At 37.1% G+C, this 13,213-nt stretch overlaps 2 protein-coding genes across 2 annotated transcripts; both read right to left on the reverse strand.

Moving 5' to 3' along the window:
* Positions 1-2,875: 2,875 nt before the first annotated feature.
* LOC129310745 (uncharacterized) lies at positions 2,876-4,453 on the reverse strand. Its single transcript, XM_054952661.1, has 2 exons — positions 4,175-4,453; positions 2,876-3,103 (listed from the first exon to the last, which is right to left on the reverse strand). Exons 1-2 carry the CDS (start codon positions 4,451-4,453, stop codon positions 2,876-2,878), a joined length of 507 nt encoding a protein of 168 aa, XP_054808636.1.
* Positions 4,454-5,639: 1,186 nt separating this feature from the next.
* Positions 5,640-6,308, reverse strand: LOC129310746 (uncharacterized). The gene has a single exon (XM_054952662.1). The coding sequence runs from the start codon at positions 6,306-6,308 to the stop codon at positions 5,640-5,642; it is 669 nt and encodes a 222-aa protein (XP_054808637.1).
* Between the last annotated feature and the right edge of the window lie 6,905 nt (positions 6,309-13,213).

The following is a 13,213-nucleotide window of genomic DNA, read 5'->3' on the forward strand; positions in this document are numbered from 1 at the left end:
AGGAGTGAAGGAAGTTAAAAACAGTTGAAAACAAATTATGTACTGAAATACAGAGTTATGCGCCGTGGAAAATGCACTCTGTGCTGTGGCATGTTGCTCTCTATGCCACGTGCGGTGGCTCAGGCGCCATGTGTCGTGGTGTGTTCTACGAATCTTCCACTAGTTCTGCTATCAAAATGATAACAAAATCAAGGAAACTTCCGACTCGTCTTGATTCTCCGTCTGACGTCTGAATGATATGATCTAGGTGTCTACAGACATAGTTTTACTCCCAAAACAAGTCAAACTAGGAAGTTGGGTACCCAAACACAATTTAACCGCTTTTTAACTCTTTTACACAAAATGGGTGTCTAAAACCCTCAATAAGTGCCAAAAAGCTTTTCCTAACACCTAGATCATCTCTAATAGACCTAGGACTACTAGTACAACACGCACAAGCACCGAAACAACATTATAACTAAAACTCACACCTTAACCCCAATTTACCAAAAACAAAGGGAGAGGTAAAATAGCATTGCATTTAACTCAAATCATTCAAAACATGCTCAAATCTTCATTTCTACACTTGCGCTAGTATTTTGGCCCTATAAACATATATATGACAAAAATACACAAAGGCTGAAGGCCTAAAATATAGTATCAACATATTCAATAACCAAAATAGTGCAAGTAAGGTATTATGCATCCTAAGATTGGCAAACATATGCTATTACACAACTATATCAAAACTAAAGGCATACGAGAAGGAATGTACTAATTTCCCGCCTCTTTAGTCTTCTCCCTCTCAACACTAGAGCTAGAGCCTGAAAAGTATTAAATAAGAGGGGTGAGTCTAGCCACTCAGTAACTAAGATTAAACCTACCCTATGCAGTTATATATCAATTATAAAACAATTACATGCACAATGAGATCAAATTTATAAAAAAAATTTCCCCATATATCACATTTTATCATTTAACACTCTAGCTTCTTTACTCACATAACTAGGTGCAATGTCACCATATTCTCATATATGTGACAAGACCCATACTCTGGCGACTTGCCACTATTTAGCATGTGTGACACGTCATATATTTACTTAGGCAATAATCAACTAACCTTATATCCTCCTCATTTTCTCAGACTAAAACCGTGGGCTATACATAGATCAGGGCTCTGTTCGTGTGACTGGACTACCTAAACTCACCAATTGTGAGGTGTGACCTAGCCAAAGATAATAGAACTCACTCTCAGACCACAGCTTCCCCCATTCTTGAATCCCTCGGGTCTCTCATACCCTAGGCTATTCTCCTCATTGAACTGGTGGAGATAGTTAGGTTCTAGTCCCTCAACAAACTATGGGACAGTCCCTCGATAAACAGTGGGACAAGGCTATAGCCCCCACGCATCGGAGGGCAGCCTAATTACCACATGGATTTTCTCTACTCCTAAATCCCTAGGCAAACTCTCACTACTGATCATGCCATAAACCATACTTACTTGTTCTCACTTTTCACTTTCACATACTCACTATTACAACCATCACATTAGGCTTACGACCTTGTACTAACCAAGTGTGTATCCTCATCTTTTTCTCAAGATTCATTTCTTATTAACACAAAACTATTTATACACATCATCACATTCATTTCTCAAAAATATAGGCATATTCATAATGCAATCCTCTTAACTTTGCACTTACATTTTCAAGCCCAAAAATATCTTTTCATGCACTCAAAGAAGCTAATATATAGTTCTTACTTAAACAACCAATCCCATGCATGTAAGCATTTGCAATTTCACATTCTCAACCAATTAACAATCAATTAACATATAACTATCCAAAGTAAAGTTTTCCCTCGGTTACCTCAAACCTTTGAGAGGTCAAAGGTTTATCCCTCAATTAACTAGCCTCTAAGCTTGAATTTCCACTCCATTAAGTAACCAAGAGCCAAAACTACAGTCTACCAAGTTGAATTTTATCAACATAATAAACTCAAATAATTGAACCCTCAATCTCTACTTCTAAGTTGACCAACCTTCACTTTACAAGAGGTGGAGCCTAACTATTGGATTTAATAGTTACCTTTAGCCCCCAATAGCATTAATGAGCTATTAAATTCCCATTAATAGCATCATAAACTTCCAACTACCATAATAAATAGGATTTTTCAAGTATTTATGGTGTCCAACAACCCAAGACACTAAAACTCATCACACCTAGATTTAAATACTCTAATCTACCCCCATTAACTCCATTTGAATCAATAAATTCAAACCCATAACCTATATGGATAAAATTCCGCTTTAACTACCAAACCCTTAACCATAAACTCATAAATGTGGAAGAAAAGGGGAGATTAATGAGTATGGTACTTACCTTGGGTGTTTGTAGGCTTCAAAATACTCTTAAAGTAGAACGCAAGTAAACCCTAGCAGAGCATTAACACACCTCTCCTTTCTCTCCTTTCTTTTTCTTTCCTTTTTTATCTCATTTCACGTCTAATAAAGTGCACAAAATGGCCATGTGCAGCAACGGACGCACAACGTGCTGTGGCGCAAGGCACAGAGAGGTCCTTCCTTGCTCAGAGATGGCTGTGCACCGTGGGTGATCTATGCACCGCGACATGTGTCATAGTAGCTTCAACTCTTCTTTTCTCCTCCTTTCAATGCCCAGGTGGCCCACCTCAATATCGGACCCACAACTAGGGCTGAAATAGCAACAAACATGATTATTAGACCTTTTTGGCCACACACCACTTCAATTTACTTAATTACCATAATTAAATTTAATTAGTCAAGGGATTAAAACTCGACATGTTACAATTCTCCCCTCCTTTTCAGAATTTTGTCCCCATAATTCACCTAATCTAGCAAAGCTAGTAAAACCTTACCTCATAAAAACAAATGAGGATTCTGGTTTTTCATTTTCTCTTCAGTTTCCCATGTAGTATCACCAGAAGTCATCCCTCTCCAAATGACTTTCACCAACCAAATTGTCTTATTTCTCATCTGTTTCTCCTTAACATCTATAATTTTCTCCGACTCTGCCCAATATGTCAAATTCTCACATAACTCCACATCCTCGGGCTCAATCACATGTGAAGGGTCAGGTTGATACTTCTTCAATTAAGACACATGGAATACATCATGCACACCCGATAATTGAGGGGGTAAGGTAATCCGGTATGCTAGAGGCCTAAATCTCTCAAGAATTTGAAATGGCCTAATAAATTTGGGGGTCAACTTCTTTGCATGAATAGATCTCCCAATTCCAGTCATAGGTGTGATCTTCAAAAATACGTGATTTCCCACTATAAACTCCAACGGTCTCTTCCTCTTATCTGCATAGCTCTTTTGCCGACTTGAGTAGTTAATAACTTTTACCTAATAGTCTCAATTTTCTCAGTAGTTTGATCCACCAAATTAGGACCCATTATGCTTCTCTCACTCAATTAAGTCCAGCAAAATGGTGATCTACACTTCCTGCCGTACAAGGCTTCATATGGAGCCATTTGAATGCTCGCATGAAAACTATTGTTATAAGAAAATTCTGCCAAAAGGTAAGTGCTTATCCCAACTACCACTCCACTCGATAGCACAAGCACGTAGCATATCCTTTAGAGTCTGGATGGTCATCTCAATTTGACCATCTGTCTGAGGGTGATGAGCTGTACTGAACTTCAGCTCTATACCCATGGCCTCGTGTAGTGCTTTTTAAAAGTTTGAGGTGAACCTAGGATCGTGGTCTGACACAATCTCTTTTGGCACCCCATGTAACCTCACAATCTCTTGAACGTAGACCTCTGCAAGCTTCTCTAGAGTATAATCAAAACTAATGGCTAGGAAATGAGTAGACTTGATCAACCTCTCTACAATTACCTAAATAGCATCATGATTCACTTGGGTACGTGGCAATCCCATAATGAAATCCATAGAAACATAATCCCATTTACACATGGGAATCTCTAATGGTTGTAGCAATCCCAGGGGTCTTTGGTGCTCAATCTTCACCTTCTGACAAGTCAGACATTAGGATACATACTCTTTCACACCCCTCTTCATACTAAGCCACCACTACCTAGTCTTCATGTCTTCATATATTTTGGTAGTTCCTGGATGTGTGGTAAATTTACTTTGATGAGCTTCAGCTAGAATGATCTCTCGAAGCCCTTTATCATTAGGTACACATACCCGATCTCTAAACACTACTAACCCATCATTATTGAAACAAAAGTCCTTGGTCTTGTTTTCCTCGATATCATCTCTAATCTCTAACAGATACTTGTCTTCAAGCTGGGCTTTTCTCAAATCTTTCCAGAATTTATTGGTGATTACCATTGTATTCAAGTTGTACATAGTAAAATCTGGACTATTTTGGTGTTTACTAGAGAAATTCTCTAATAGCTTGTGCTCATAGATCATTAGCCACACAACATACAAGCTCTTACAGCTTAAAGCATCGGCCACCATATTGGCCTTCCTCGGATGGTACTTTAACTCAAAATTATAATCTTTTAAAAATTCCATCCACCTTCACTATCGCATATTTAACTCCTTCTGATCAATTAAGTACTTGAGGCTCTTATGGTCACTGAATACCTTAAACTACGAACCATAGAGATAGTGCCTCCATATTTTCAAAGCAAAACACAACCACTGCTAACTCAAGGTCATGAGTTGGATAACTCTCCTCATGCGATCTTAGCTGTCTTGATGCATAAGCTACAACTCTATCATCTTGCATTAATACACAGCCTAGTCCCTTAAGTGATGCATCGATGTAAACCACATATGGCCATTTGGGATTTGGAATAGTCAACACTGACACTGTAGTAATCTTCTCTTTCAAAGTCTAAAATGCCTCTTCGCACTTCTCTGTCCAGACAAACGGTTGATCCTTCTTTGTTAGCTTCGTCAGAGTAGAAGAAACTTGAGAGAATCCTTGGATAAATCTCTGATAATAGCCGACTAAACCTAAGAAACTTCTTATCTCGATTACCGATATTGGTCTCTCCTACTGTAGTACCACATCAACCTTGTATGGATCTATTGCTATGCCGTCAACAGAAACAACATGTCTTAAAAATTTTACGTCTTGTAGCTAAAATTCATACTTGCTCAATTTGGCATACAACTTATGCTCTTTCAACACTTGCAGTACTATCCGCAGATCTCTTATGTGTTCTTCCTCATCTCAAGAGTATATCAGGATATCATTAATGAAAACCACTATAAATTTGTCTAAGTAGGGTCTGAAAATCATTTTCATGTAGTCCATAAAGATCCCAAGAGCATTTGTTCGACCGAAGGGCATTACTAAGAACTCATAGTGCTCGTATCATGTCCTAAATACAATCTTAGGCACATCTTTTTCCTTAACCCTCAATTGGTGATATCCAGACCTTAAATCAATTTTAGAGAAAATTGTAGCTCCGGCAAGTTGGTCAAGCAAATCATTAATCCGTGGCAACAGATATTTATTCTTAATCATCACTTTGTTGAGTTGCTTGTAGTCAATACACAACCTCATAGTCCTATCTTTCTTCTTTACAAACAATACAGGTGATCCCCACGGTGATACACTCAGCCGAATGAATCCCTTCTCTAGTAGTTCTTCTAACTACTTTTTCAATTCTTCCAATTTTATAGGAGCCATCTAATACGGAGCTTTAGAGATTGGCTCAGTACCGGGTACTAAATCAATTAAGAATTCAATCTCTCTTTTAGGTGGCAATCCTGACATTTGGTCATTAAACACCTTTAGAAACTCATTCACCACACCAATTCTATCAATTCCTCCATTATACGCTTCATGTGTAGGATAATAGATCATAAAAGCTAGACACCTTTCTTTCACTGACTTCTCCACTTGTAGAGCTATCAAGAACTTGGGAGTCTCATAATCCACTACTGACAATGACTTGATAGGTTCAGGGTTAACAACTATCACTGTGTAAATTGGTAAGGAGACTGTCTTTTTATTACAATCAAGTGTTGCACCATTGGTAGACAACCAATCCATCCTTACTATTATATCAATGCCACTCAAAGGTAAGCAGATTAAGTCAATCACAGAAACTCTATCACCAAACTTCAATTCTAGTTTCAAATAAGCCCGACTAGTCCTCACATATGCACCAGCCGGTGTAGAAACATTCATGGCAAACGGTTTATCAAGCATATGCAATTTTAGCCTCTTGGCACAATCATTAGATATAAAGGAGTGTGTGACACCAAAATCAAACAAAGCATCTATCTGGTGACCACAAAGTGAGATTGTACCTCTAATCAACTTTGGTGAAGCTTTGGCCTCCTCTCTGGTCATGGCGAAGACTCGTCCTGGGATAATAGATCTCTAATCAGGAGCAAGTATGTTCTCTAGGTAAAACTTGGCTATGTGACCCACCTTATTGCATTTGAAGCAAACCCAACATTACCTTGGTGATGTTTCCCATATCTATTGCACTACAAGACTCTAGCTGGCATCATAGCAGATAGAGCTGTAGATCCCTACTAGGAAGTCTGATTTCTTATCCAGCTCATACTCCTCAGGGCATTGCTCCTCTGGTTGGATCCTTTAGATTAGAACCCCTTTTGGAAGCTCTTTTTCTTGCTTCCTCCAGCATTGTACCTCCCAAACAAGCTTGGATTAAAACCTGACTTCTTACTTACTCCGCCTATAAGGCTGTGTAGGAAGAGAATCTCCCTTGACCATCTCTTTTCTTTTCTTCTACCACTCTACTCCTTCTGCTATAGCTTTGAACTTGTTGCATATAACCTTGAAGGAAGTAATGTTAAAGGCAGCTAACTGTTAGCTGAATTCAGGCCTCATCTTATCAAGAAACTGCTCGGCCTTCCAATACTCATCGTCATGATAACTCAGGTAGGTAGAGTACTTCGATAGCTCATTGAACTTCGAATAAACTCCTCCTTATTCATATTTCCCTATTGAAGTCTATGAAATTTTACCTCTTTCTCTGTTTGAAATGAAGCTGGGAAGTAGTGGGCGAAGAATTGCCTCTTAAACTCTATCCATGTCAACTGCGAGCCATCCACCGGCCTCATACTTTCCCACCATTACTTTGCTGTGTTCTCGAGCATAAAAGTGGCTAAGAGAACCCTCTACTTAGTCGTACAGGTCTCAAGCCTATCGATCTACTTCTCAGCTGCTCGGTCCTCTATAAAACCCTCAAAGGAACGAGGATTCAACCTCATGAATCGCTTTAGAGCCATATCAATGGAGCCTTCTGACTCACGCATCCTAAGCTGCACTAGTCGCACCGGCCTCTCAGGAATACTTTCCTCATAGTACTCTTTGTCTCTATGTCTGTGCACCTCAACGTGCACATCCATCTCGAGCTTCCTCTTGGTTAACCCCAACTCTCTCCACTATCCTACTACTCTCCCCAGGTCTTCTTTTAAGGATCTTGTCATAACCATCCATTCTCCTTTGGATGTCCATCATTATATGCCTCAGTTCATCCAGGGCATTGTCTTTGTTACCCTGTTGAGGTCCTGGTTGTTGCTCTAGGTTTACTGGTTCTTGTTCCAGTCTTTGCACATTTTCTGGTGCATTTCCTACATTTATGGCTTTTGTTTGCACCATATTCTCCCCTTTTAAAGATGAAAGCAATCCCAAAAAGGAAAAAGGGAGTTAGCACTAGCTCGATGAGGGAAATAACAAGTGTAATAAGATATTGTCAATTCTATATATGCAATGCACAAATCTGAACAACTCAATCACACAAAAACCATAGACCAGTTCTCAAAACTAAAGAAACTGATACCAGGTTTGTAATATCCTTACTCTACTAACCACGCTTAACAAATAGAGCTCATGGTAATTAAGGGATTAGCTCCAAAGAGTGATTACCAAGGCTTAATATAAAAGGAAAGGATCCCAAGATTTTCTAAATAGAAACAAGTTGAAAATCAATCAAAAACTTTCCTATCAGAGTAAAAAAAGGTTACGAAAGTATGGGATACCTCAGAGGAGTGAAAGAAGTCAAAAACGGTTAAAAATAAATTATGTACTGAAATACAAACTGCGGTGGATGCACTCTGTGTCGCGGCGTGTTACTCACTATACCACATACCATGGCTCAAGCACCATGCGCTGTGGCGTGTTGCACAAATCTTCCACTAGTTCTGCTACCAAAATGACAGCAAAATTAGGGAAACTTCCAACTTGTCTCGATTCTCTGTCTGATGTCTAAATGACATGATCTAGGTGTCTATGGAAAGCTCTTTTCCTGCACTAACTAATGGCATGGGTTTTACTCTTAAAACAAGTCACACTAGGAAGTTGGGCACCCAAACACAATTTAACCACTTTTCAACTCTTTTACACAAAATAGGTGTCCAAAACCCTTAACAAGTGCCAAAAGCTTTTCCTAACACCTGGACCATCTCCAATGGACCTAGGACTACCAGTACAACACGGCACAAGCATCAAAACAACATTATAACTAAAACTCACTCCTCAATCCCAATTTACCAAAAACAAAGGGAGAGATAAAATAGCATTGCATGTAACTCAAATTATTTAAAACACTAGTACAAAAATGATTGTTTACAGCAGTTAAAAATGACTTTTTACAACGGTTAACGAGACAATGTTGTTCCAAGGGATGTAGAAAGTCCCTCTTTTTACATCAGTTATAAAGCCGATGTTGAAAATTATATACAAGAAAATTAAAAAAAATTACTTTAACTTTTTACACCGGTTCCGATCCCAACCGGTGTAAAAAATGCACCTTTTACACTGGTTGGGATTGGAACCAATGTAAAATGTACACTTTTTACACCGGTTATTGTAAAAGGTGCACGTTTTACACCGGTTGGGATCGAAACCGGTGTAAAAGGTACACTTTTTACACCGGTTATTACCATAACTGATGTAAAAAATATTATATTCTACAACGGATGTGGTAATAACCGGTGTAAAAAGTATTTTATTTTTTTTATATTATATTTATTTTATCAATTTTACCCATTCCTGTGCATAGAAATTGCCAAATCAGACAGCTCAATTAATTTACAATTGTTTATTAAGTATTTATCAACTATACAAAGCTATTTAACTATTAAAAAAACTAATAATTGTCTAAATTATCAAAATTGCCATTCCTATGCATAAAAATTGCCAAATCAGACAGCTCAATTCATTTACAATTGTTTATCAAGTATTTATCAACTATACAAAACTATTTAACTATTAGGAAAACTAATAATTATCTAAATTGTGTCAACTATCAAAATTAAAACATGTCTAAAAGTAACAAAAAACCTTACAAGTTCTCCACAAAATAGGTTGCCTAACGTATGCGGATGTCTTCAATTTCAGTTTCAGAAAATGCATCCGAATTGTCGAACATCTAAAATTTAATTCTTAAAGTAGGCATCTTAATCAATCTCAAATAACATAATAAAATAAAATTTTAAAAATATATATATTTACCTCTTTTGTAAATTCGGTCATGCCTAATGTGATAATATTGAGCATGTGCCTCATGACATATAGACCGCACAAGTTCATCCTCACCGGTTGTCTATGACTCTATATAAGAACAAATCATAAAAAATTAGTAAGAAATCTTAATAGTTGAACATATTAATAAAGTATAGCATCACCTTTGGCTCAATCCATGTGGGATTCTTGAGCTCATGTCCATACTTTTGTAAGACTACATTTTGATATGTTCTCATTGCCCTATGATCAAGATTACCAAGTTAGTAAAAATATTCAAAAAAAATTAAATTAAATAGTTTAGTAAAAGTATTCTTACAAGTCTATCGTCTTCTTCATTTCTTTCCCAAGTTTGTAATGGAGGGAGCATAAAAAGATGACAGTGTTGCTCTTCATTGAAAGAACAAATAACTGCCAATGGTCCCTGCTAAATATGATACAAGTTAAAGTAAATCCATATTAAAAAACTATTAATTATAAATTGATCCTTACGAGTACACATATGGAGCCATAAAAACGTCCTTTTTGACTTCACATATTCTCTGTTGGAGGTACGCGGCCCTTAACTCTGGAGTATTACCTTTCTCTGTCATGTGATGAGGGCAAAGGAATCCAAACTATACTTTTTACACCAAGTGGGGGAACCTGGTGTAAAAAGATAACTTTTTACACCAGGTACCTGGACACCTGGTGTAAAAAGTGTCACATAATTCAAGATAATTACAAAAATACCACCGCCTTTATTTTTAACACCGTTTGCCTTCCAACCGAAGTAAAAAGTACCCCATAAATTTTATATTTTGTACTAGTGAAACATGCTCAAATCTTCATTTCTATAATTGCACTAGTATTTTAGCCCTATAAACATATATATGACAAAAATACACAAAGGCTAAGGGCCCAAAATATAATTCCAACATTTTCAACAACCAAAATAGTGCAAGAAAGGTAATATGCATCTTAGAATTGGCAGACATATGCTATTACACAACTACATCAAAACTAGAGGCATACGAAAAGGAATGTACTAATTTCCCGCCTCTTTAGTCTTCTCCCTCTTAACACCAGAGCTAGAGCCTAAAAAGTATTAAATAAGAGGGGTGAGTCTAGCCACTCAGTAACTAAGGTTAAACCTACCTTATGTAATTATATATCAATTATAAAACAATTACATGTACAGCGAGATCAAATTTAAAAAAAAACGTTTCCTTATATATCACATTTTATCATTTAACACTCTATAACTTCTTTACTCACATAACTAGGTGCAATGTCGCTATATTCTCAAATATGTGACAAGCCCCATACTCTAGCAACCTGCCACCACTTAACACGTGTGACACGTCATATATTTACTTAGGCAATGATTGCAATGTCCACCTTGACATTACCAAAATTCACCACACAATCACAACAAACAATCATAATTAGGAGCAAGAATTGCTCCAAAGCTCACATTATATATATAAGGGTTAAAATTAATAATCTTTTGAAAATAATTCTGAAATATTTTAGATCCCATAAAAAACTTTCAAATTGGTAGTTTGAGCTTAAACTTAAGGATTTATAAAGGTATTGGAAGCATGGAAAAGTTTTGGGAATCAAACCACTTCAAAACAGGGCCAAAAATGTCATTTTTTAGTGTTTTGGTCCATGCGCCGCGGCTTGTGGCACAGAATGCCTTGTTTTCTCACTATACCATGCGCCACGGCTTGCACGAAATGCGTTGCAGCGCACCTGTCCATGACAGCAATGCTGTCATGACAGTTTTTCTGGATGAAATTCAAACGCGCGCCATTTTTACATCTGACGTCTGATTAGAGTGATTCAAGCGCCTGCGCGAAGCTTATTCAATAGGCTAACTAATAGTCTAAGTTTCATTATGATCCTCAGATGAGGCTTATACCATTAGTTTTTCAAAGAAATTTTCAAAGAAATTTTCAACCATCCAAGTACCCAAAACTCATAACTTATACCATTAACCCGTTATGAGGCTTGAACCAAGTTCAATAGACCAAAATACACTTGAGTGACCAATCAAACACATAAAAACATACCAAACAAAAAATGTGGCCACTCAATGGCCATTTTGCCCAATATGGCCCAAATGCATAATTAGCACTACCAGCACTATTTGGCCTCTATTGCCATATAATACACTACCAATACATTATCACCACTTAGATAAAACATTCCTTGTACTTGTATTAGTATTTTAGCCCATTACCACAAAAATTACCATATATTCACCTCATATACAATATTAGGCTAAAATACACAACAACATAGTATGAAACAAGTGCAACCAATCAAAATGATATGCATTCCTAGTTGGCAATAATATAATATCATACAACAAGTTTATGTAAACCACTCAAACTAAAATTGAGCTTTACAAAGAGTATAGCATATATGCTAGCCCTTGCCCGATTCCCTCCCTGGCTCAGTCTCACTGGTAGCACCTATAAAATGATAATCCACAGGGTGAGATAAAAATCTCAGTAACTAAGATAATCTACATTATTGATTAACAAGACAAGTTATAAACAAGCATTAAAATAAGTGACATAATCACATCATATAATATCACCACAAATTTGCATGCATGATCCCTAACCATCCGGTTCTCCAATACTCCCGACTGAACCAGTAGGCTATTTCACTTAACCAAACCACATGTATGGTCCCCAAGCTCACCATCCATGGTAGGACTACTCGGCCAAGGTGTCATAAACCACTTCTGGACTACTGTTTCCCCCTATTACAAGTAATTGAGGTGTCGTTACTCCAACACTATATCCTACGGATGCTAAGGTGCATAGTCTCTAACTCCGCACCCTTTTGGGTACTAAGGAGAGTAAGTCTCCAACACCGTACCCATTTTCGGGCACTAAAGAGAGTAAATGCTGCACCTGGTGTCCTAAGGTGCTAGCAATGCCATATGGACTTAATCTTAATCTCTACTAAGGTGACCTCCCACCCTCTAATATGCCACATTTCACTACATATCTCCACTTGACCATGCATAAACAACTTTTCAAGCAAGTATACAAAATCTTTCCATTATCTTCAAAAATATAGAATTTTACAAAACCAATACTCCACTTTTTCTAAAATAGATAACCTTTAAAGAATTTATGCATATATACTCAACAAGTCATCGAAAAGCAACTTGAGAATAACTTATACAAGGTAATAAACAATGCAAATTATTTAGTTACCTCAATCCTTTTGTTACTAACAGAGTTACCCGTGGTACAAAATTCTCTTATTGTGTCAAGGTAAGTCTTCCCACACCATAATCTACATCAACAAGTACTATATATTAATTTTCAATTAACACAAGCACCATTAGCTAATAATAACCTCCCAATTCTCCCACTTCTCACTCAAATTCTCAACAAATAAACTTGTCAAGATTAGAATTTGTTTACTTCATCCCTTCAAGTCTCCTTCTAACTCTATTACAACATAAAACTCAATATCTCAACTTCTCACACTTCAACACCCTATAATCAAGTGAGGGATTGATCCAACTTCCACTAAACAACAAAGTAGCTTCATATTACTACATATCCAAGATCAATAAATCTAAATTAAACCTTTAGAGTTAATAGAAACCTTCAAAACATTGACTCATGGCTTAAACCCATCAAACCAAATTCTCACTCTTCCAAATCCCATGAAAAATGAGATGAAAAAGTAGAGGAAAAGGGTAGGAAACTTACTCAAGAGTTTCAAGGCTCAAATGATCTTCAAAA

This window comes from Prosopis cineraria, unplaced genomic scaffold (assembly GCF_029017545.1).
Source record: "Prosopis cineraria cultivar Desert tree isolate PC_DT_omini unplaced genomic scaffold, ASM2901754v1 PC5, whole genome shotgun sequence".
NCBI classification, from domain to species: Eukaryota; Viridiplantae; Streptophyta; class Magnoliopsida; order Fabales; family Fabaceae; genus Prosopis; species Prosopis cineraria.

What these genes read in the sequence shown, in the direction of transcription:
- LOC129310745 (XM_054952661.1), bottom strand. Translation starts at nt 4,453, where the DNA reads ATGGTGGCCGATGCTTTAAGCTGTAAGAGCTTGTATGTTGTGTGGCTA. An exon ending in TAGTAGTGTTTAGAGATCGG is followed by an intron (nt 3,104 to 4,174) that starts GTATGTGTACCT and finishes TCTTAATTGAAG; the next exon opens with AAGTATCAACCTGACCCTTC.
- LOC129310746 (XM_054952662.1), bottom strand. Translation starts at nt 6,308, where the DNA reads ATGACCAGAGAGGAGGCCAAAGCTTCACCAAAGTTGATTAGAGGTACA.